A 21,187-nucleotide genomic window follows, 5' to 3' on the forward strand; every position below is an offset into this window, starting at 1 on the left:
TAGACAAGGCCTCTTGTAGCCTAAGCTATATCTCTCTGTGTAGCCAAGGAGGACCTTAAAAACCTGACCTTCCTGCCTCTACCTCTTAAGTGCTGGAATTACAGGTGTGAACCACCACACTAGGCTTATTCCTGTTTGTTTATTGACTGTATTTCTTTCTCTTTTTAAATATTTTATTTATTATTTTTATGTATGAGAGTGTATTGCCTGCATGTATATAAGTGCACCTTGTCATGCAGTGCCCACGGAAGTCAGAAAAGGGCTTTAGATCCCCTGGAACTAGAGTTGTGGATGGTTGTTAGCCACCATGTGGATGCTGGGAACTGAACAGCAGTTAAAGAGTGGCCAGTGCTCTTTAACTGCTGAGTTGTCTCTCTGGCCCCTGACTGTATTTCTTTTTCAACTTGCCATTTCATTCTTTTGCCTGTTTTTCTGCTGTGGTAACTGATTAAAATTTCAGTTTTTCGGGTGGAACTAGATCCCTCTGCACATGCACTCTCACCATCCATGTAAGGGTTAACTGGGGAACTGGAGGGAAGGTCAGAGTTGGAAAATCACCATTCATAACCATCCAGGCACCTGATCAATTAAGAATCATTTTTAGCCAGGTTTGGTGGCACACGCCTTTAATCCTAGCACTAGGGAGGCAGAGGCAGGTGAATCTCTGTGAGAGCCTGGTCTACAAAGTGAGTTCCAGGCAGGCTAGGGCTACAAGGAGACCCTGTCTCAAAAAGACCAAAAAGAAAAGAAAGAAAAGAAAAGGACTCTTTCTTAGTTGCTAGGTCCAAAGGGATACTCTGCCAAGGACGCTGTGTTTTCATGGTCTCTATGAGCTTTCTTTGAAGACTGCTTGTTACTTGTAAGAAAGACAAAAACAGAAACCAGTATCTCTGCAGGGCAGAAGGTGAACAACACTGATTAAAATGAGCATCACCGAGGAAGGGAAGCTCGTGCCTCTAATGTATTACTCTCATAGTGCATACTGTACGCAGTACATATTCATACAACATTTTGGCCAAGAATAAACACCAGGAGCTAGTACCCAAGAGACACTGGATAAATGCACATTTCTATTTCTAGTTTGTCATTATTGGTGTCGCTGCTGATGCTGTTGTTGCTTTTAACAAGGGGTTGGGGGGTGTGGTTGATTGGATTCCTTCAAAATGTCATTCCATAAAAGACAAGAAAAGCCTATGGAAAGTTCCAGATTAGAAGAGGCTAAAGAGTCATGACAACGGAATGCAATCTCTGATCCTAGACTGGGTCCTGTACTGAGGGTGGTGAGGGGGAACAGCATAAAAGGGTCAATCAAGAGCATTGTAATGTGAATGCTGGAGCAGATAACAGTAGCAAATTTAAACCGATGACCCTAGCACCAAACTGTGATCATGCAAGAGAAGAGAGCTAAGTAAGGGAAAGAGGCAGAATATATTCAAGGAATCCAGAGAAAAAGTATGTATGCGTGTCTGTGTGCATCTACATGTGTCTGTGCATGTTTGCGTGCACCTATGTGTGTGTGTGTGTGTGTGTGTGTGTGTGTGTGTGGTATTTATGTCTATCTATGTATCTGTGTATGCTTATGGTGTGTGTGTATCTGCGTGTGTGTCTGTGTGTGTGTGGGGGGGGTATTTATGTGTATCTATGCATCTTTCTGTGCCTATGGTGTGTGTGTGTGTATCTGTGTGTCTGTGTGTATCTGTGGTGTCTGTATCTGTGCATCTGTGTGTCTCTGTGTATGTGTGTCTCTGTATGTCCGTATCTGTGTGTCTATGGTATTGTGTATGAATCTGTGTGTGTGTGTGTGTGTGTGTGTGTGTGTGTGTGTGTAAGGCAGAGAGAGACACAGAGCAAGGGAGAGAGCAAGAGGGAACAAATGCTACAGCAAATGGAGCAAAATGTGATTAGGAGTTCCTGGAAAAGGGCACAGGGGTTCCTTGTACTGTTGTTTTAGCGCCTTATCTATAAGTGTGAAATTATTACCAAAGCAAATGTTTTTAAAAAAACAAAAGCCTTTGAACTCCAAGGCTTGAAATCTCAAACTACATGCAAGTATCAAAAATAATAATAAAATCATAGTAAAAAATGGTATTTGGTCTACAGTCTTCTGCTGAGTTGAAAAAGCAGGCTGTGAGCTGTATATCAGCACCTTATAAACAGAAGCTACCCAAGAGGATGAGGATCTTGAATATGCTGCTAGCCTGGGCAACACAGAAAGACACCATTTCAAGTAAGTTTTTGGTTTTTGAAGCAGGGTCGAGCTATGTCAACTTAGCTGGCCTGGAACTTGCTATGCACGTTGTCTAGGCCGGCCTGGAACTTGCAGCAACCCTTCAGCCTCTGTTTCCCAAGTGCTTGAATTACAGGTGTGCACAACCATGCTTAGTGGAAAAAAATTAAAAATTAAATATATATATATGTAGCACAATTCTATTTTTTCATTATTTATTTATTATTTTTATTTTATGTTTATGCATGTATTGCCTGCGTGTAAGTTAAGTGCACCTGTGTCGTGCAATGCCCAAGGGGACAGAAGAGGCTGTTGGATCCCCTGGAACTGGAGTTACAGACAGTTGTTAGCTGCCATGTGGGTGCTGGGATTCAAATCTGGGTCTTCTTATATATATGGCATGTATATAAGTGTACCCATGTTGTGCAATGCTCAATGGAGGTCAGAAGAAGACATCAGAAGCCCTGGATTTGGATCTGGAACTGGAGTTACAGACAGTTGTTAGCTACCCTATGAGTGCTGGGAACTGACCCAGGTCCTCTGCGCCCTGGATTTGGATCTGTAACTGGAGTTACAGACAGTTGTTAGCTACCCTATGAGTGCTGGGAACTGAACCTTGGTCCTCTGCGCCCTGGATTTGGATCTGTAACTGGAGTTACAGACAGTTGTTAGCTACCCTATGAGTGCTGGGAACTGACCCAGGTCCTCTGCAGGAGCAGCCAGTGCTCTTGCCCACTGAGCCATCTCTCCAGCCCCCTATTTCTTTTTTTTTTTCAAGTAAGTTTTAAGAAAATTTATGAGAGACTCAGCCTAGAGGAGATGGATTAAGGGTCTCTTTGAGCTCCTTTGCATGTCTATATGTCATGAAAAGATGCTCATATTCTGTGATCTTTGTCTATTCAGATTTGAATAAACAATGTCTGCCACACTACCCTGTAGAAAAACTGACTTTGCATCTATTTGTAAATTTTTTTTACATTTCCGACTGCCCATATACAGGCTCTTTGAATTCTCCTTTGAAATGGTTGTGACAACTGACTGGTTTCCTCATTAATTAGTGAGTTTAAAAAATGCTAAACATATGTTCACTTTATATCTCTGTGTGAGTCTCGGCTGTACCATTTGTCCAAAAATGTATGCTTTCACACAGTTGTTACTTTTTGTCATTAAAGGCAACATTTGTAAACATTTATAAGGGAAGTTTCTGAAGCTCTCCTGAGGCTCTCTCTCTCTCTTGACTCAGAAACATAGACTTCCCCCAACCCCAACCTCTGTCCATCCTTGATGGGCATAAAGCCAACCTTCACACATCAGCAGAGTGTGGGTTCTCACAAGTGTAACCTCCAGGTCCCCTCCCCCCACCCCCACTGCCCTGTACAGGGTGTCCTCAGGGCCTCAGCACCAACTCACTGGCTGGTGGGAAGGACAGGGCCAAGGGCAGCTTGTCATCCTCTAGGAAGGGGACCTTTTGAAGGGCTATTTAACGTATGGATATTTCAGAGACATGCAGAAATAAATGTCAAATGAGAGTCACAAAGACACCAGTAAATTTTAAACATTTATGTGAAACACATGACTGTCTTCATCTAAATTCAAGGAACAGCACAGCAAAGTTGCAGCAGATAACAAGATCAGGGTCCTGTTGTAGTGGCTACAAGAGACAGCTATCTACCCTGGTCAGGGGTCTGGTAACCATTCAGTCCAGACCAAGTGTACACCTTCACTCAGTTGTCCAGAAGTCAGGTGTCCGGTCCACCCACCTCTCCTAACATCAATCCCTACACCTCCCCTACTAACAGCCGTTGATGGATGTCTAGAAAGCAGCCTCGATCTTGTATATTTATTATGTGTTCAGTCACTTAACTAAATAAAGATCATTTTTACAACAGGAAATACTAAGAAGACAATCCTATTTTTTTTTTGCCTTTTCCCCTTCAATATATGAGTTTCTTTCCTGCCTTTTTGTATCAAAACGTGGCAGTCTCCTGCATTCATACTTCACTTCTTACTGCAATGGAGAGGTAGGTGCTGAACGCTTTGCTTTTAAGGATGATATTCGGGATGGGGGAGGTTGTGGAGAGATGGCTCAGCGGTTAAGAGTACTGGCTGCTCTTGCAGAAGACCTGGGTTTGATTCCCAGCCACCCACATTGTGGCTAACAACTGTTTGTAACTCCAGTTCCAGGGGACTAACACCCTCTCTGACTTTCAAGGGCACTGCATGACACAGGTGCACCTATACACATGCAGGTAACACACTCATATACATACAATAAAAATAATAAATAAAATATTTTCAAAAGGATAATATTGGCTTTAAGTTTTTTATTTTTCTTCAGTGCTGGGAATATAACACAGGACTTTCATAAAGGCCAGGTAAGCACCCTACTGCTGAGCTACAGCCCCAGATATTCCTTTTTTTTTTAAAAAAAAATGTAGGTTTTATTATAAAAAACAAAAACATGTTAAGAGGAAAAAAAATACAGACAAGAAAAGAGAAAAATGAGTCCTGCATTATTTTGTTATTCCTAGGTCGATACTTACTCAATACCTTGGTATATATCCTCAATGATCCTATGATTTCAAAGTTCTATTGGGAAAGGATTCTTTCTTTAAAAAGATTTATTTTATTCTTATTGTGTGTGTGTGTCTGTGTGTGTGTGCACACATATGCGTACAGGTACCTGCAGAGTTCAAAAGAGGGTATTGGATCTCCTGGAGCTGGGGTTACAGGCGATTGTGAGCTGCCTCGTGTGAGCTCTGGGAACCAAATTCCGGTTCTCTGCAAGTGCAGTACATACTCTTCACTGATCGGTCGTGTCTCAGCTTTGGAAAATGACTCCGATTAATCCTCCCATAGCACTAATAGATAAGATTTACTTGTTTGTGTGTACTCCTTTGAGGAGACCTAGGTCTCTGTAGTGTAGATACTGTCACCCCCATTTTATGGTTGAGGAAACAGAGAGGGCTTTTCCAGAATGCCAACCAAAAGCTAATCATGATGCCAATCAAAAGCCATCAAGACCCAAAGCCTACTCTCACATGCCCAAACTCAAGCTCTTACCTAGCACTCACCATCCCCAAATCCAGGTGTTTTTGCAAATGTGGTTTAAAAGCTAAACGGGAGTCCTCCTGGGCATATAATTCTGTTATCAGCATTTACACTTAATACATTATTTACATCTTCCAATGTCATTTATTATTCTTCTACAAATTTAATGGCTGCATAGCGTTTCATTATATGGATATGTTTTATTTATTTTTAAATGGCTCCATATCAAAACAAGAAATAAAAACTGGTTGTAAAATATTCAAATAACGCAGTGGAATGTAAAGTAGATGTGAAAGTCCCCCTTCTCCATCCCGCTGAGTCCCACTCCCCAGAGGTAGCCGTCACTCACTGTGTGGGGTCTTTGCTTGCACAGCTCGCTGATGTCATTCACAACATGCAACGGGATTTGTTTTTTCTTTAAAGGAATGAGGGCACACTGATTGACTGCTTGCTTTTCAACCACAATGGATCGTGAACATAATTCTAAATCTGTACACCTCCTTTAAAGCCTAAGCATCAAGAAGTTACATTTTAAAAAAAGTTACATTTAACACTTGGCTTGAATAAATGGGAGCGGTATTTTGGGGACTGAAAAATGAAGATGCACAAGTGTGGGAGTCACCAAAGTCAAGAATTCTGTCTCAGACAAGTCAAAATTGATGCTTGTGATATCAAATGGCAATGCCAAGTAGGTTCGTGGCCCTGGTGAAAGTAAGCAGAACTTGGGAGTAGTGGAGCTGGGTATAGAAATGAAGGTGTCAACACAGAATGGATGGTACATGACATGGGTCTCTTGCTACCTTTAGAAAGGGTCCGTGTTCATCTGTACACGCCAGTCTCCCAACATGGGGTAGAGATGTTATCTTAGTGGGCCTGATTCAGTCACTCATAAAGCTTTCCTTAATTGTCACAGGGGCCTTGGCTGCATGTGCTCTTCAAGAGCATGTGTGTACACACACACACACACACACGTGTACATTTAGCTGGGACACTGGGACTGATTCAGTCTTTTCTTTGAGGAAACGTTTAGACATCTCTCTGAAATTAGTTCCTGACTCAGGGCACACCAGGGCCAATGAAGTGGTAGAGGGCAGAGGAAAGAGGCCCCCTCTGAGGACGGTGGTTTACTTTCCCCCTCACCTGATTTTCAGCCCTGTGGTTGGTGTCCCGAGTCTAGAGTTTATGGGGCTCAACTTCTCCAGAGAACAAATGTCTAGACCCTTGAATGAGATGAGGTGAAGCAGTTGCCTGGCTACTCTGAGCAGGGGCTCTTCCTGTTTCTAGCCTCATGTCATGGCTCTGCTTCACAGCATGTAGGAGAGTCTGCGCTTGGAAGACCTCCCACCTGAGCCTCTGGGAAGTCCCATGGGGCAGCTCCTTCTCATCAGTCTATCCCTCAGCAGCTGAATTTCCCTCTGGTCTCTTCAAATCTCTACCCACTTAATCTGGTCCTTACAGGCAACTTCTTTCCTGTCAGCACAATGGTGTTTGGGGAAGAAATGAAATACACATGGCCAAGTTCCAATTGGAAGACTAATTTCTTTTAAAAATCTTATTATAGCCCTAGGTGTGGCGGCACACACTTGTAATCCTAGCACTCAGGCTGAGACAGGAGGAGGCCAACCTGGTCTACAGTAAGATTCTGTCTCAAACCAAACCAAACTCAATCCAAACTAATTCTAGCAATTCAACATTAAAAAAAAAATCCTGATGGTACTTTTATTTGCTTATTTTTATTGCCAGTTTCTAGTTTCATTGCTTCAAGTCCCAAGATGTAGCCTAAACTGATTCCCTGGTGTGCTGGACAGCTTTGGTTGTCAACGCGACACATGTGGGTTCAAAGAGCCTCAACTGGGCAATTGCTTCCATTGGACTGGCCTGTGGCCATGTCTGTGGGGTATTTTCTTGATTGTTGAGTGATGTGGGAGGGCCTAGCCTGGGCGGTGCCACCCTGGGCAAATTGTCCTGTATTGTATAAGCAGGCTGTGCTGAATAGCTTTAGTGTCAACTTGACACACCTGGGTTGAGGGAGCCTCAATTGGGGAATTACCTCTATTGGACTGGCCTGTGGCCATGTCTGAGGGCCATCTTCTTGATGAGTGATGTGGGAGGGCCCAGCCCACTGTGGGTGGTGCCACCCCTGGGCAGGTGGGCCTGTGTTGCATAAGAAAGCAGGCTGAGCAGGGGCCAAGGGAGCAAGCCTGTAAGCAGCGTTCCTCCATGGCCTGTGCTCCAGCTCCTGCCTCCAGGTTCCTGCCCTGAGTTCCTACCTTGGGCTCCCTGATGAACTGCGTGCGACCTGGGAGATGTAAGAAAAATAAACCCTTTCCTCCCCAAGTTGGTACTGGTCAGAGTGTTTCATCACAGCAATGAAGAACAAACTAAGACACAGACTGAGCATGGGTCACGGGAGTAAGTCGGTAAGCATCATTCCTCTATGGCCTGTGCTTCAGCTCCTGCCTCGGGCTCCCTCAGTGATGAACTGTGACCTGGGAGATGTAAGCCAAATAAATCGTTTCCTCCCCAAGTTGGTATTGGTCAGTGTTTTGTTACAGCAATTGAAGATAGAACAGAAATTGGTACAAAAGTGGGTTATTGCTGTGACAGACCTGTTTTGGGGATTGTGGAAGCATTTGAAACTTTGGGCTAGAAAAGCCATTGAGTGCTTAGAGTGTGTTGCTGTGGAGCTTGGAACAGGTATGCCGAAAGAGTTGTAGACAATGGAGGCCTGGCTTGTCAAGCTTTAAAGGGAAGCGGAGATTATCAGGGCTGTTTGTGTGATATTTTGAATTGAGACTGTGGTTTCTGGTCGGCTGGGGCTGAAGAATCAGCTGTGATTAAGAAGAGACCAGAACCTGAAGTAAAACTTTTGCTTTGCTGGGACAACTGATGCTGGTTAGCTGGGGCTGAAAAAAATCAGCTGTAACAAGAGACCAGCATCATTGAAGTGAAATCTTCTGGGAAGTGTTTCTTCAGGGTCAGCACATAGAAGTTGTGGTCCAGAGGGGGCCCAAGCCTCCATCTCAGGCTGGAAGCAGGACTTGGTAATGTGTAAGTCTCCTGCATGGTTCTGGTGTTGAAAGTGTGAAGGGGTCACAGAGAGCAGCTGAGGCTTGGTATCCTGAGAGGCTAGGAAAGGCCATTTGTGGAAGTGCAGCCTCAGTTTCGGTGAAGACCCCCAGGACTGAAGGGGTCACAGAGAGAATCTGAGACTTTGCACCCTGAGAGGCCAGAAGAAGCCATTGGTGAAGGTGTAGCCTCAGTTTCAGTGGAGACCCCAGCTTTTTGGAGGTGCCAGGACCATGGGATGACCACCAAGGGTAGCAGCAGGTGTGGAATGGAATGTCTCGGGCTGGGCTTGCTGAGACAAGCTGTGTGTGCTGTGGATGGCAAAGCCAGAGAAGTGGAGCTGCCAAAACCCTTTGGAGCTCAGAAGTTGGGGAGTGAATCCCAGATGTCTAGCCTTGAGCATATTTGCTGGACTTTGGTTTTGCTTAGGTGTGCCTGAGTCTTCCCTTTGAAATAAGATGGTACTTGTTTTGGATTTTACAGGACTCCACAGTTAAAACTTTTATATACATATATACATAAAATAGTATTTTATGTGTATGTGTATACTGCCTGCATGTAAATGCACCTGTGTCATGCAATGCCATAGAGGCCAGAAAAGGGCATCAGATGCCCTGGAGCTGGAGTTATAGATGGTTGTTAATTGCCACATGGGTGCTGGGGATGGAATCCAAGTCCTCTGCAAAAGCAGCCAGTGCTCTGAACCACTGAGCCATCTCTCCAGCCCCTAAGAGACTTTTAAAAGAGACTTTGGACTGTTAAAGTGTTTGGATTTCTTAAGGACTGTGGGACTCTTAAGGCTTTACTGTCTTATGTTGTGATATTAATGTTATCATATCTTGGGGACAAGAAATGGAAAAACTGTCCTTTAACTGCAGTGTGTTTATGTGTCAAACTGACAAGTGGTCAGTTGTGCTGGATAGCGTTTGTCAACTTGACACACCTGGGTTGAGGGAGCCTCAATTGAGAAATTGTTTCCATTGGACTGTCCTGTGGCCATGTCTGTGGGATATTTTCTTGATTGATGAGTGATGTGGGAGGGCCTAGCCTGGGTGGTGCCACCTGGGCAAGTTGTCCTGTATTGTATAAGAAAGCAGGCTGAGCACGGATCAGGGGAGTAAGTCAGCAGCATTCCTTCCTGGTCTGTGCTTCAGCTCCTGCCTCTAGTTTCCTGCCCTAAGCTCCTGTCTTAGGCTCCCTCAGTGATGAACTGTGACCTGGGAGATGTAAGCCAAATAAACCGTTGCCCCAAGTTGGTATTGGTCAGTGTTTTGTCACAATTTAAAACAAACTAGAATACCTGGGCAATTGGCAGGTGTTTTCTTCGAGTCTCAGGGTAGCCAACTTTAGGTCTCACTGGGGTAAAAGCTTGACAGGCCCGTTTATTAAAGTTCTTAAAACCCTCTAGAGTCTTATTCTTCCTCTTTGATCTATAATAAACTTTAGGCTAGTGGTGTGTTAAGTCTCTGTAATTGTTTTATTTTCTTCTTTAAAAAAATTTAAATTTGTGTGTATGAGTGTATTGCCTGCATGTAAGTGCACCCATGTTGTATAATGCCCCAGGAGGTCAGAAGAGGGCGTCAGATTCCCCTGGAACTGGAGTTAGGGATGGTTGTTAGTGGCCATGTGCTGGGAACCAAACCCGGGTCCTCTGCAAGAGCAGCCAGTGCTTTTAACCACAGAGCCATCTCTCAGCCCCTTCTGTCATTTCCATTTCATTCTTTTATTTGGTCTTCTGTTTGCTTCTGCTCGGTGCTCTTTTATTCATAGATAGTTTTTAGTCTTTGCATCTTCATTAGGAATTCCTTCCATCACCACATGATTTTTCTCTTCCTCCTATTCACTGAAGGTGGAGTTCCGTGTCACTGCGGTGTCACTGACCCCCATGGCACAGCCCCAGTGAAGGGATCCATGGACTTAATGAGGGAGTGGACAGGCAGCCAGGAGGTAAGTCAGGTTTTGCTGGGCTGGGGGTTTGGAGAGGATCATTGTGGGAGGGCAGGTCCCTGTGGATGCATACTTTATAAAGCTGGGCTAAGAGGAAAAAGATAACAGTTCAGAGCAGGTTATCTGGCACTGTAGAAAGCTATGGAAAAGGCTGGATATGGGATGCAGGCCTTTAATCTCAGCACTTGGGAGGTGCTGTAAAGTGAGATTTTGGCCAAAGAAAAGGGAGGGGCTGGATGTAGCTCAGCTGGTAGAATGTTTGCCTAGCACACATGAAGCCATAAACTCAGTTCTCAACACTGCATGAACTGGGTGTGGTACTTGTCACCTCAGCACTTAAGACAGTAGAAGAGGATCAAGAAAGTTAGGGGCACATGGGCCATGCCCCAATGTTCAAGAGGGATCATGGAAGCAGGAGGCAGGCAGAGGGGTGTAGAGACCTGCTGGGGACTGCCTTGGGAAACAGGACACCTGTGCCTTTGTGGAGTGCTGAGGTCCAGGACGGCTAGGAGTGGGCCTGGGGAGGTTGGGGACCCCTATATAGTAGAAAGCCTGGCTCTCATAGGGGACAGCTAGCATGTGGGTGACAAGCTTGGATTAACCAGGAGACAGACACTATAGGGGCATGGAACAATATGCAAGGCTCAGCCACACATAGCACTGAAGTTGGATGGACCCAGGACTGAGGACATGACAGGCTTGGAGAAAAGGCTAGTATGATGGGTGCCCTGGACAATGAGAGCTGGACAAAGGTAAAGGCCCAGAGGCTGGGGCAGGAGGGATGATAACCCAGGGTGGACCTCAGGAGTGGCCAGTCGGGAGAGGAGGGAGGCGGCCCAGGTGTTGGACAGGTGACAAAGGTGGGCTGCTCTGGCTGGTGGCGCCAATGCATCTCACCTCCCTTTGGCTCCAGAGACAAGAACAGGAACAGCTCCAGAGACAAGAACAGGAACAGCTCCAGCCAGGGCTTCTCTTGAAATGCTGGAGAACCAGGGCCTCAGTCGCCAGCTGGAGATAGCGACCCAGTGTTTCAACTGCTGATCTGACCACACACATACCTGTCAGCAGAACCTCAGTCCACGCCTGTACCATTTCTGAGGGTTTGGGCTTGTGCATGCTGTTGCCACTGTATAGCTGGGCTGCCCGTGTGTGCCATCCATAACTATTACACACTGAAAGATGATGAGACCCCCCCCCCCCAAATGCTGATAAATCCTGGGCAAAGGCCCAGGCATGCAAGATTCTCACACAGCGGGTGCTACTGAAGTGCTTCAGGCCGCTTTATTCCCAACTCTGGGCCATTTTGCTGGTGGGTCTGACTCAGGAAGGGGCCATGTTGACCTTTCCAGGTGCTGAAAGCTTGGAAACACTTAGTTGACTCAATTTGACTCACTGACCCTAGGCCAACCCTCTGCTCTCCCTGGTCTTATCCCTCCTGTGGCCAGGATATAGTGGGCGGTACAGGACTTCATGCAGAACCATGCTCTGGGGGAGCAGAGAAGGGGCTGCTCTCTCTCCCTGGAAGCAGTAGGGCCAACAAAGACCTCTTCCCAGCACATGGAAGCCAGAGGAGGGTCTTTAAGAGATCAGCTGCTCCACTACCTGGTGCAGACAAACTCTGGAGAAGGGGGGGTAACCCCAGCTCACTCAGTGAGGGGCTGTGGCTGGAAAAGAACAGCATCAGTCACTCAGTCACCCATGTGAAATCACCAGAACGTAGCTGAATGGAGAGGCGAGACAGGCTTAAAATAGCTAAATAAATCTTTAATATTTCTAATTGCAAATGTACAGAAATTGCACAGCCACACAGAGTCTTAGAACACCAACAACTTCTCTGTACATTATTACATGGTTAAAAGTCATGGCTAAAGGAGCAACTCCAGCCAACTCTTGACATTTGCATTTTTTTTCTTTTCACATACTTACAAAATGGGAGAACCTGGGTGTGGTGGGGGAACAGGGGTGGCTTTGTGGCCAAGTGTGTAGAAAAGAGGGGCTGGTTCCCTGGACAGTCTGGCTCCCAGACAGATGGGTTTGAGGGAGTGGTGTCCCTTGGGCAGGTGCTGGGGTTACATGTGGGGCACTGGCCCTGGTCCCCACCCCCTCCTGGGCAGTCAGAGAAAGTCTTCGCTCAAAGGGAGTTTGGCAGTTTCCTTCACCCTGAACATACAAGTTGAGCAAAAATGTCAGGTTTCTGTGTTAGCAGGGGAAGGGGCAGCTCTCTCCTGCAGAGCCCAGGTCATGGTGGCCAGGGAGCCTTGGGGCTTGGTCTTCCCTGAGAAGGGACTGTCCTTCCCTCAGGGCCTCTGGCAATCCCAGCCCTGGCTGTAAGCAGAGGCTATGGGCAGAAGGATGCTTTGCTGGCCCCACTGAGGGCACCTGCCCCCATCAGCCTCTCTCTCAGCAGCATACTGTAAAGCCAACAAATCAATGCCCTGGGCAGGAAAGAGATACACCAGATCTCAAAGCTCTTCGTCCTGCCCAGCACCGATCTCTAGGCTACAATACCAACCATGAGAGCAGCGGTCCGGGCCAGCCCTTGCAGCACCAGGACTAAAGGACTATGTACATCCCTTGGGTGAAATAGTTCCATTACAGTCAAACACCAAGAACATTTACAAAAATCGGCAGACTTGCAATTAAGATAAAAATCTGTGGAGAGTCTGTACACTTTTACAGTTTTTGCACTAGGTAAATAAGGCTCTCGGCCCGAGAGCTAACAACCCCTCGAAAGGGCCACGGCGTCTGGCCCTGCGCCTTCCTGTCCAGGCCTGGGGATCCCCATATTGCTAGGAGGCGCTCAGTCCGAGGTCACTTTATGAGGCATGGGCGAAAGTGGGAGGGGAGGAAAGCAGGGCTCCCTGGGTAGAGGAAGGACAAGACCCAGGCCAGGCCCTGCCCAAGAGGCCTCCCTGAAACTCACAGGTGCCAGGGGTGTGAACAGGAGCAGGGCAGGAAGGGGCAGGGGTAGGACCTTGGCCCCACCTCCTTCCTCCCTGAAGTCTCTGACCCTTGATGGCTGAGCCCTCTCTCCTGCCCCAGCATCTGTCTGCAGCCTAACTGGGTTGTAGGTTACATCTAAAAACCCCTCCCAGAGCATTAGCCTTTGCCTATCCATGGGCTGAGGATGGGGTGCAGCATGGCTAGGCCACCCCTCTAGTACTTCCACCCTTCCTAATGGGGACTCCAGGGGCAGAGGTCAGCTCACTTAGCCCTGGTTCTATGGGTAAAGGCCCCAGCTCCTGTCCTAGGTCACCTAGAACCAGGGCTTAGATTCTAGGGCATGGGAACAGATGAGGGCCGAGAGAGACCCAAGCTCCTGCCCATCTCTGTCCTGCAAAGGAGGGAGGGGCAGATATGCTACAGAACAGCCTAGAGCTGAGGAAAACCAGCCCCAGCTGCGGGGTATGCCCCTCCCCTGCCTGCAGTGCCTGGGTCCTTGGCTGGGGCCTGGAAGGGTGAGGAGAGGCGGCTGCACACACGGGGCCTGGTGCAGGCTGCTGCTGTCTTGGAGAGGGAGCAAGTCTAACATCCTCCAGGGCTGCTATTTCCCATGCAGTGCGCACGCTCAATTTAAAAGGCCCCAGTGTTCCAGCAAGCGAGCAAGCGGGCTTTTGTTTCTAATGCATACTGTGAAAGGAAAAAAAATCACAGTTATCCACCTTCTAAGGGCCTGCAGGCCTTAAAATTTTTCTTTTAAACCATCAGAGAAAAGATCACCTTTTCGGGGTGAGCACCAGCTGGCCACTCCCCACAGGGCCACTGTGCCTGTGGATGCACTGGGCCCCTGGAAAAGGCAGCTACAATGCACGGTGCCACCTGGCCAGCTCTGCCCAGCTCTCTGGCTTCTGGGAGCCCCAAGAGATGAGCCCAGGCCCAGGATCCTCCCACAGCTATGAGGGCCCACAAGAGAAAGTGTGATGATCCTCACTGGCAATGTAACTATGGAAGGGACAGAGGTGGAGGGTGGCAAGTCTGGGGCAGGCATGGGGGCAGGATAAACCTTCAGTTCTACACAGACAGGAGGTCCCTGATGGGCAGCATGCAGTGGCAGAGATGAGCAGGGGCCACAGAATCAATACCTGTGTCCTCCCCATTGTCTTCCTGCCTGCAGACAACCTCATCAGTGCCATGTCCCCTGGAGCAGAGGCCTGGTGGCCAGAGTCCCGGGCCCCAGGAGGTGAGAGGAACCCACAGAAGTGACCCCAGCCCTTACTTGACCCCTCTCCAGGCAGCTCCCTCTCTGGCACAGGGTATGGGGTACATGCACATGGCTGGTCAAGGAGGAAAAGGTGACACATACCAAATTCAACAACCAACAGACATGTGTGGCAGGCCTCCCTCCAGGCTGTCCCCACTCCCCCGCGTGCAGTCTCTGCTGCCTCTACCCAAACCGCTGCACAGGCGGGCGGCCGAAGAGAAGGGGAGCGCTGTGCCCGCAGCCTTGCACTGCATCAGTCTCTGTGCTCCCTCCACTGCCTCCTGGACAATGGGCGAGGGGAGGGGAGCGCCTCGGCCTCCTGCCACCCACACAGTCTGCAACTGTGGGGAGCTTCCTGACCGAGACCCTGCCCTGGACCACCACAGTCTCCCTCTCCTTGGGGAGGTTCCTCCCTCCTCAGGCAGGTTAGCAATTGCTGCTGTTTCTGAACTCGCCGTTCTCAGTAATCTGCAATTTGGTGGGGTTGGTGGGGGAGACGCCGTTACGGGCTTGCATGCTGTACCTCTCTTTCAGCTGCGTCAGGGCACTCATGAGGCGGGCATTGGCAGCATCCAGGGAGGCGATGCGCTTTTCCTGTGGGCAAGGAAAACATTAGTGGGACCCAGGATGGGCTCTGGGCTGCAGAGAGGACCATGGTTTGCAAAGGACTGTCTATGGGCACTGGAGAAGGAAGCCTGGGGTGTGTACTTGTCAAGCATGGGAAAGCCCCAGGCTGTGGAGTGGCTGGCACCAAATGGAGGAGGTTCTGTGCCACCTTAGACCTAGACAGCTAAAGTGGAGTTATGGCTACCTGAGGCCCAAAGGTAGGCACGCTTGCATTTGTGAATGTGAGGCAACCAGAGGTCAGAACTCCCAGGCTGTGTAGTTTACAATCTGAGGAGGCCTGCCAAATCCTGGTTCATTAGGAGTCTTGAGGGAAGGGACTGGAGGCCAGAGCCCCTGGCATGTCTCTCCTCTCCACAGTTCCTCTGCCCAGCTTGCTGTCACCTCCTCCAGCCCTGCCTTCTCCATTCCCACTGGTCAACACCTCATCCCTGTGAAAGATATCGCCCACCAAAGCAGCCCAGTGGGGGAGGGGCTGACTGTTCCTTTTTCACGCCCTGTGCTAGACCACAGGCTTCTCAGAGTCCCTGGGATCCAGTTCTCAGATTCTGCAATGAGGTATGACTGAGGATGACAAAGTCCAAGTCCCTTTCTCTATCCCAGGTCCTCTAACACCTGTGGCCAGAGCCCCCACCTGGGCATCAATGATCTTCTGCTTAGAGTCTACAGCTGCTTGCATCTCAGCGTGGTCCTTCTTCAGCTCCTCCTCCACGGACATCAACCTGTGACCAGAGACAGGACAGTCGGTTGGCACTATAAGGAGGAGATGAGGGGTTGTAGAAAGACATCACACACAGACAGGACATGCTAGGAGATGGCCGAGGCCCTCAGCTGTCTCCAACACAGCTGGGTTGCTCTGCCCTAACCTCAACCCTCCACTCCCAGCTCTGTACTTTGGGGCTGTCCTTTTCCCATGTGCTGCCAAGAAACGAGGGTAGGGTAAGGCCATGTCACATGATTCATGGCTCGAGTGAGCAGAATGAAGGTCCTATAGGACCCTGCTCTCCCATCACTGAGGTGGTAGGGACTCTGCAGGCACAGTCTGCAAGAGAGGGGGCGAAGCAGATGTGAGAAGCTCCCTGGGCACATGCTCTGGTGCCACGATGCTCCCTCCTTGGACCTTCAGTCTTCATCTTTCTCAGTCCTGGGGTAACATCTCAATGGGCCGTACCTGATGTCCTATGTTACTTACTCACCACGGCTCCCAGACACACACTCTAGGTTGCCTGCCTCCCAGGCCACTGATTGGCGCAGGACCAGTCCTGCCTGCTCTGGGATCCAAAAGTTTTGCAGGCTCTGGCCTCAGCACACCCATCTCACCCCACATGCTCTTGTCGGAGAAGCCCACCTCCCTCTAGGTCTCACTTCCTTCAACTTTTCCAGCCCATCAGGCTCTTCCCTGCTCTCACAGAGGCACAGGAGATGTGCAGGGGTCAGGAGCCCTGACCAGGAGGAAGGGGTATAGTAAATTAGCTACGGTGGGTTCCTGGCTCCAGGATAGTTAAGACACTGAGAAAAGCTTTTAATGGGTGGGAGGGCTCAGACAGTAAAAACAAAATTATATTAGGAAGCTGGGTTTGCACTCCTGCCGGAAGCAAACAAACCGGAAAATGATACCGTATCTGACAAAGGTCTTCAGGCACTAACAGCCTGTGAGGAACACTGATGCCTAAGGGAAGGGAAAGTGCTAAGGAAGCCAAGCTCAAGGCCAGAGAGCAGAGGGGAGGCTGGGAAGCCCTGGGATTAAGGTGACAAGTTCAGAAGGGTCGAGGTGGAGAATTCCTAGGGCAGAGTACCAGGCAGAGATGAACTCTACTCCCTTTAAGTCTGCGGGAATCCTGACACCCGCCTGCACACAGGTAAGCAAACAGCAGGCAGGGCAGGGACCATGGTGAAGGTGCAGCACCCCAGGAAGGGGCTCCCCTCCCCTCCAGCTAGAGGGGAATGTTGGGCTACAGGGGACTGAATGGTGAATCCTGACAGGAACCTGTGTCAACGGTGCAATCAAGTAAGGCCAGGCCTGCAGGCCCTACCCTACCTAGCAAAGCTCAGAGTGAGCCTGCAAGGATGCAGCCGATTCAAGGCAGTCTCTGTGTGTAGATCCCAGAACAGATCACCAATGTAAGTAAACACAAAACCTCTAGTATTTTCTGTGTAAAATTCACAATGCCTGGCATCCAACCAAAACTGCCAAGGACACAGATACAGGGAAATAAAACCTATAATCAGGAGAAAAATTAAGGAAAAAGACTCATGTCAGATGATAGAATTAGTAGGTAATGACATTAAAATAGCTATTACATAGACATTCTACATGCCTCTTAAATTTTCAGTATGAGGAAAAAAAAAACTTCAACCAAATAAAACTCTAGAGGTGAAAAATAAGTATCTGAAGTAAAAACGATTAACAGCAGACACTAAAGAGGACAACAGAAATCCCAGACAGCATAAAGAGCGTCTAACCAGGCTCACGGTGCAGGCTGCAAGCCCAGCTACTAGGCAGACAGAAGCAGGAGGACCCTAAGTTCAAGACCTACCCAAGGACAGCTCAAGCAATAGAATAGGCCCTGTCTCAAAGTACAAAGGAGGGGCTACACAAGGGGTATCCATAGGGAAGGAGGTCTAAATATGATCACAATGTATGAACTTCACAAAAAATTCAATTTAATAAAAGGTCAGGGTACAACAGTGGCAGAGAACTTATCTAGCTTGTATAAGGCTTTGGTTCAATCCCCCCCCCAAGTAATACAAAAATATATCTCAAAACACGGGAGAAAGAAAACTAAGAATCAGCTGGGAACCAGTACAGAGCGGCCCACAGTACATGTGAAGGCGTGTGATAGGAGTCACAGAAAGGGGAAGCAGGGCTAGTACCTAAAATCCAAGAAAAACATACCCAAGAAACAAAAGCACACCAGGTATGTTAAAATCAGACTGTAAAGATGTTGACAGTGGGTAATAAAACACTGGCAGGCAGGCCAGCAAGTAAAAGAACTTGCCACACAAGCCTGACAACCTGAGTTCAATTCCCACAACCCATGGTGGAAGAGAGCTGACTCCGAAAAGCCTATATAGACACACACACACACAGTAACGTTTAAAAATCTTGTGTTGGAAATAAAATCAAGGGTCTCAGCATCCCAGATAAGCACTTAATTATACCATTAGCCTGAAAAAACCAAGTAGAGAAAAGGCATAAGTACAGAGAAACAAAAAACAGGGCAGCCTAGGGGTGGAGGTCAAGTCTAACCACTGTCCCTTTCTGTAAACATATCACACAGTGCTGATAGAACACCAGCTGAAAAAGGGTAGTAAGACCCTTTGGGCCACAAAGTCTGACACTTATCTGCCCTTTATGGAAAACTTGCCGACCCGGACCCCAAAGTAGCAGAGAGAGAGATGGCTAAGAAACCAAAAGGAGAATGGAATCAAAGTAACAAATAGGATACTAGGTTTAAAAATAATCACACTGGAGGCTGGAGAGATGGCTCAGTGGTTAAGAGCACTGACTGCTCTTGCAGTCGATTCCCAGCACCCACATGGTGGCTACGAACTGTCCTTAACTCTAGTTCCAGGGGAATCCGAAGCCCCCTTCTGACCTCCGTGCCATTGCATGACACAGGTGCACTCACATACATGCAGGCAAATATACTCATACACATAAAATAAAAATAATTTTTAAAAAAATCTCGATTCCCAGCACCCACATGGTGGCTACGAACTGTCCTTAACTCTAGTTCCAGGGGAATCCGAAGCCCCCTTCTGACCTCCGTGCCATTGCATGACATGGGTGTACTCACATACATGCAAGCAATACTCATTAAGAAGAAAAAAAAAATCACACTGATTGCATTAAATGTAAATGGCTTAAACACTCCATCTAAAACAGACATTTTTAGATAAAAGTAGACCACAATAAGGTGATGGGTGCTATGGTCTGAATGTTGGTGTCCACATCCACAGTGCAGCTGAACCCTAACCCCCAAAGTGGTATTATGAAGAGGTGGTGCCCTCTGGGGAGTGGTCAGGTCCTGAGGCCTTTGTCCTCATGAATAGGGTTAGTGCCCTTATAAAAGCCGGAGGGAGTTTGTCTACCACTTCTGCCCTCTGAAGGAGCTATGCTAAATCTGCTGGCATCTTGGTCTTGGACACTGCAGCCTTCACAATTGTACGCAAGTTTATAATTCAGTTAAGGTATTTTGTTATAGAAGGACAAGTGGACTGCACAAAAGGGTTGAGTGTGTAGATATGATAGAAAAATCTACAATCAGGATTAGATGCCTGAGCTATCCCTTTCTCAACAAGTGAGAATGATGCAAGCAGGCAAAAGAGCATAAGGATATGAAGACCTGAGCAAGTACTAAACCACTCTCGTAATGACATCTACACTCATGAGAAAATATACCAGGACTGGCCAGCAGAAATAAATGTGTCAAGGAAGCCATGGATTCAGGAGAGTATGTACCTGAGAGAATGGACACAGGAAAAGGAAGCAGAAACATGCACACAGGTGCCAAGAGCAGAGCAGGAGGTCGGGGGACAGCAGGTGTCCAGTCCCCTGGGTTGTGCTCTGCTAATCATTTATAATACAGAAAACAACAGGGGAGGGAACAGGTGGTTTAAGCAAGAGGGATTTGGGAAGGGTTTGTGCTGTAAACAAAAGAGGAAGTATTTTATCTACCTCATACCTGCTCAGTCTGTCCAGGTGAGGGGCCTTAGGCAAGGCAAACAAGCTCTAAAACCCACACCTCTCTCCTTACACCTGATGTTACTGCAGTGAGGAAGCTCCAAGGACTGGGACTTGGTAGGTGGCCTGGACGCTGCACTTGGACTGTACTGGCTATTGGCAGACACCAGGGACGGCATACCCATGCTATCCCTAGTCAGAGTTAGAGCTTCCACTGACCTCAGAACCCTCCTCAGATAACTCAGACACTGGAAACAACAGATCTAAGCTGGCATGGCCACCCTCTCCCTTCCCCACCCAAACTGTCCTCTATCCACAGCTGGCACCCTGACACACGCACACCCAGATGCTCTGTCGTCCTCCCCACTTCACCTACTTCCTTTCCCCGCAATGGGTCCTCACTGTCCTGCCTAGCAACTCAAATCCAGCTTTCTAATCCTCTAAGAGCTTGCCAAGACAATCCAACTTCTAGGGGCTGGCACTGGCTGGTAGAGCTTCACCCCCTTCCCTGTGCTCCCGCTGTCCTGTCACTAAGCACACTGCCTTCCCTCTGCTTCTTCCTCAGTGGAGAAGCAACTCCCATAGGCCAGGCTAAAGCTTGCCACAGGCCTGTGACCTGTTGAGACCAGTGGGCAGATAGGCCTCACCTGCTAATGATGCCCTTCATCTGGATGTCCTTGTCCTCCTGCTGCCGCCGCAGCCGCTCCTCACCCTCCTCCAGCCGTGCCTGGTACTCCAGCACCAGCTTCTGTGTTGTCTCTTCCTGGCACTTGAACAGGGTCTCATATTCCTCCAGCTTCTTGGTGGAGATTCGCAGCTTGTCTTGCAGCACTGCAAGGTCCTGCCAGGGGGCAGCGTGCCATGGGCACAGCACCCAGGACAGAGAGCACAGCCACATCAGCCAGAGCAGAGTGCAGGGCAGAAATGAGCCCAAAGGGGTATGGCCCAGCAGCTGTGATGAGACTCGAGCCTGTGGCTCCCAGAGGTCGCTCTACTCCCTTCCCAGCCTGACCTGTGTAGTCTGAGTCAGGCAGAGGGTGAAGACTCAAGACCCGAGAGGGAGGTGGCCCCACAGGAAGGGCCGTGAGGCTTAGGGGTGGTGACAAGTCCCATGGGGAGCAACCAACTAACAAAGTTAAACTGTAGCCCCCCAGCCTCTACCTGACCAGAAGAGCACAGGAACGAGGTGGCAGTAGGGAAATGAGATGGTAAGAGGGAAGCAAAACAAGGTGGCTCGGCTCCCCAGTGTGACTGAGCTCAGCTTCTGGGGAGAAAAGTGTGAGCCTGTTGGAAAGTTGCAGGTGTTGCAAGAGGCACCCAAGGTCTCTGTACAGAGAGGGGCCTCATAACAGAGCAAGAGACCCAGACGGTGAGGTAGGCA

The 21,187-nt window shown here is 48.4% G+C and overlaps 1 protein-coding gene across 12 annotated transcripts in view; it reads right to left on the reverse strand.

Moving 5' to 3' along the window:
• Positions 1 to 12,037: 12,037 nt before the first annotated feature.
• Dab2ip (DAB2 interacting protein) overlaps positions 12,038 to 21,187 on the reverse strand; it is a 189,780-nt gene continuing 180,630 nt past the window's right edge. For 7 of the 12 annotated variants that reach the window (XM_017798250.2, XM_017798257.2, XM_017798254.2 and 4 more), the window contains 3 exons: positions 20,454 to 20,647; positions 15,754 to 15,841; positions 14,528 to 15,089 (listed from right to left, as the gene is read on the reverse strand). In XM_017798250.2, the coding sequence (XP_017653739.1) occupies positions 14,922 to 15,089; positions 15,754 to 15,841; positions 20,454 to 20,647 (450 nt within the window). In that variant the 3' untranslated portion in view covers positions 14,528 to 14,921. Of the gene's footprint in view, positions 15,090 to 15,753; positions 15,842 to 20,453; positions 20,648 to 21,187 lie in introns of all 12 variants that reach the window. The other 5 variants (XM_017798253.1, XM_017798249.1, XM_017798252.1 and 2 more) reach the window with 2 other exon arrangements.

Source organism: Nannospalax galili, unplaced genomic scaffold, assembly GCF_000622305.1.
Source record: "Nannospalax galili isolate Female #2095 unplaced genomic scaffold, S.galili_v1.0 scaffold34, whole genome shotgun sequence".
NCBI lineage: Eukaryota > Metazoa > Chordata > Mammalia > Rodentia > Spalacidae > Nannospalax > Nannospalax galili.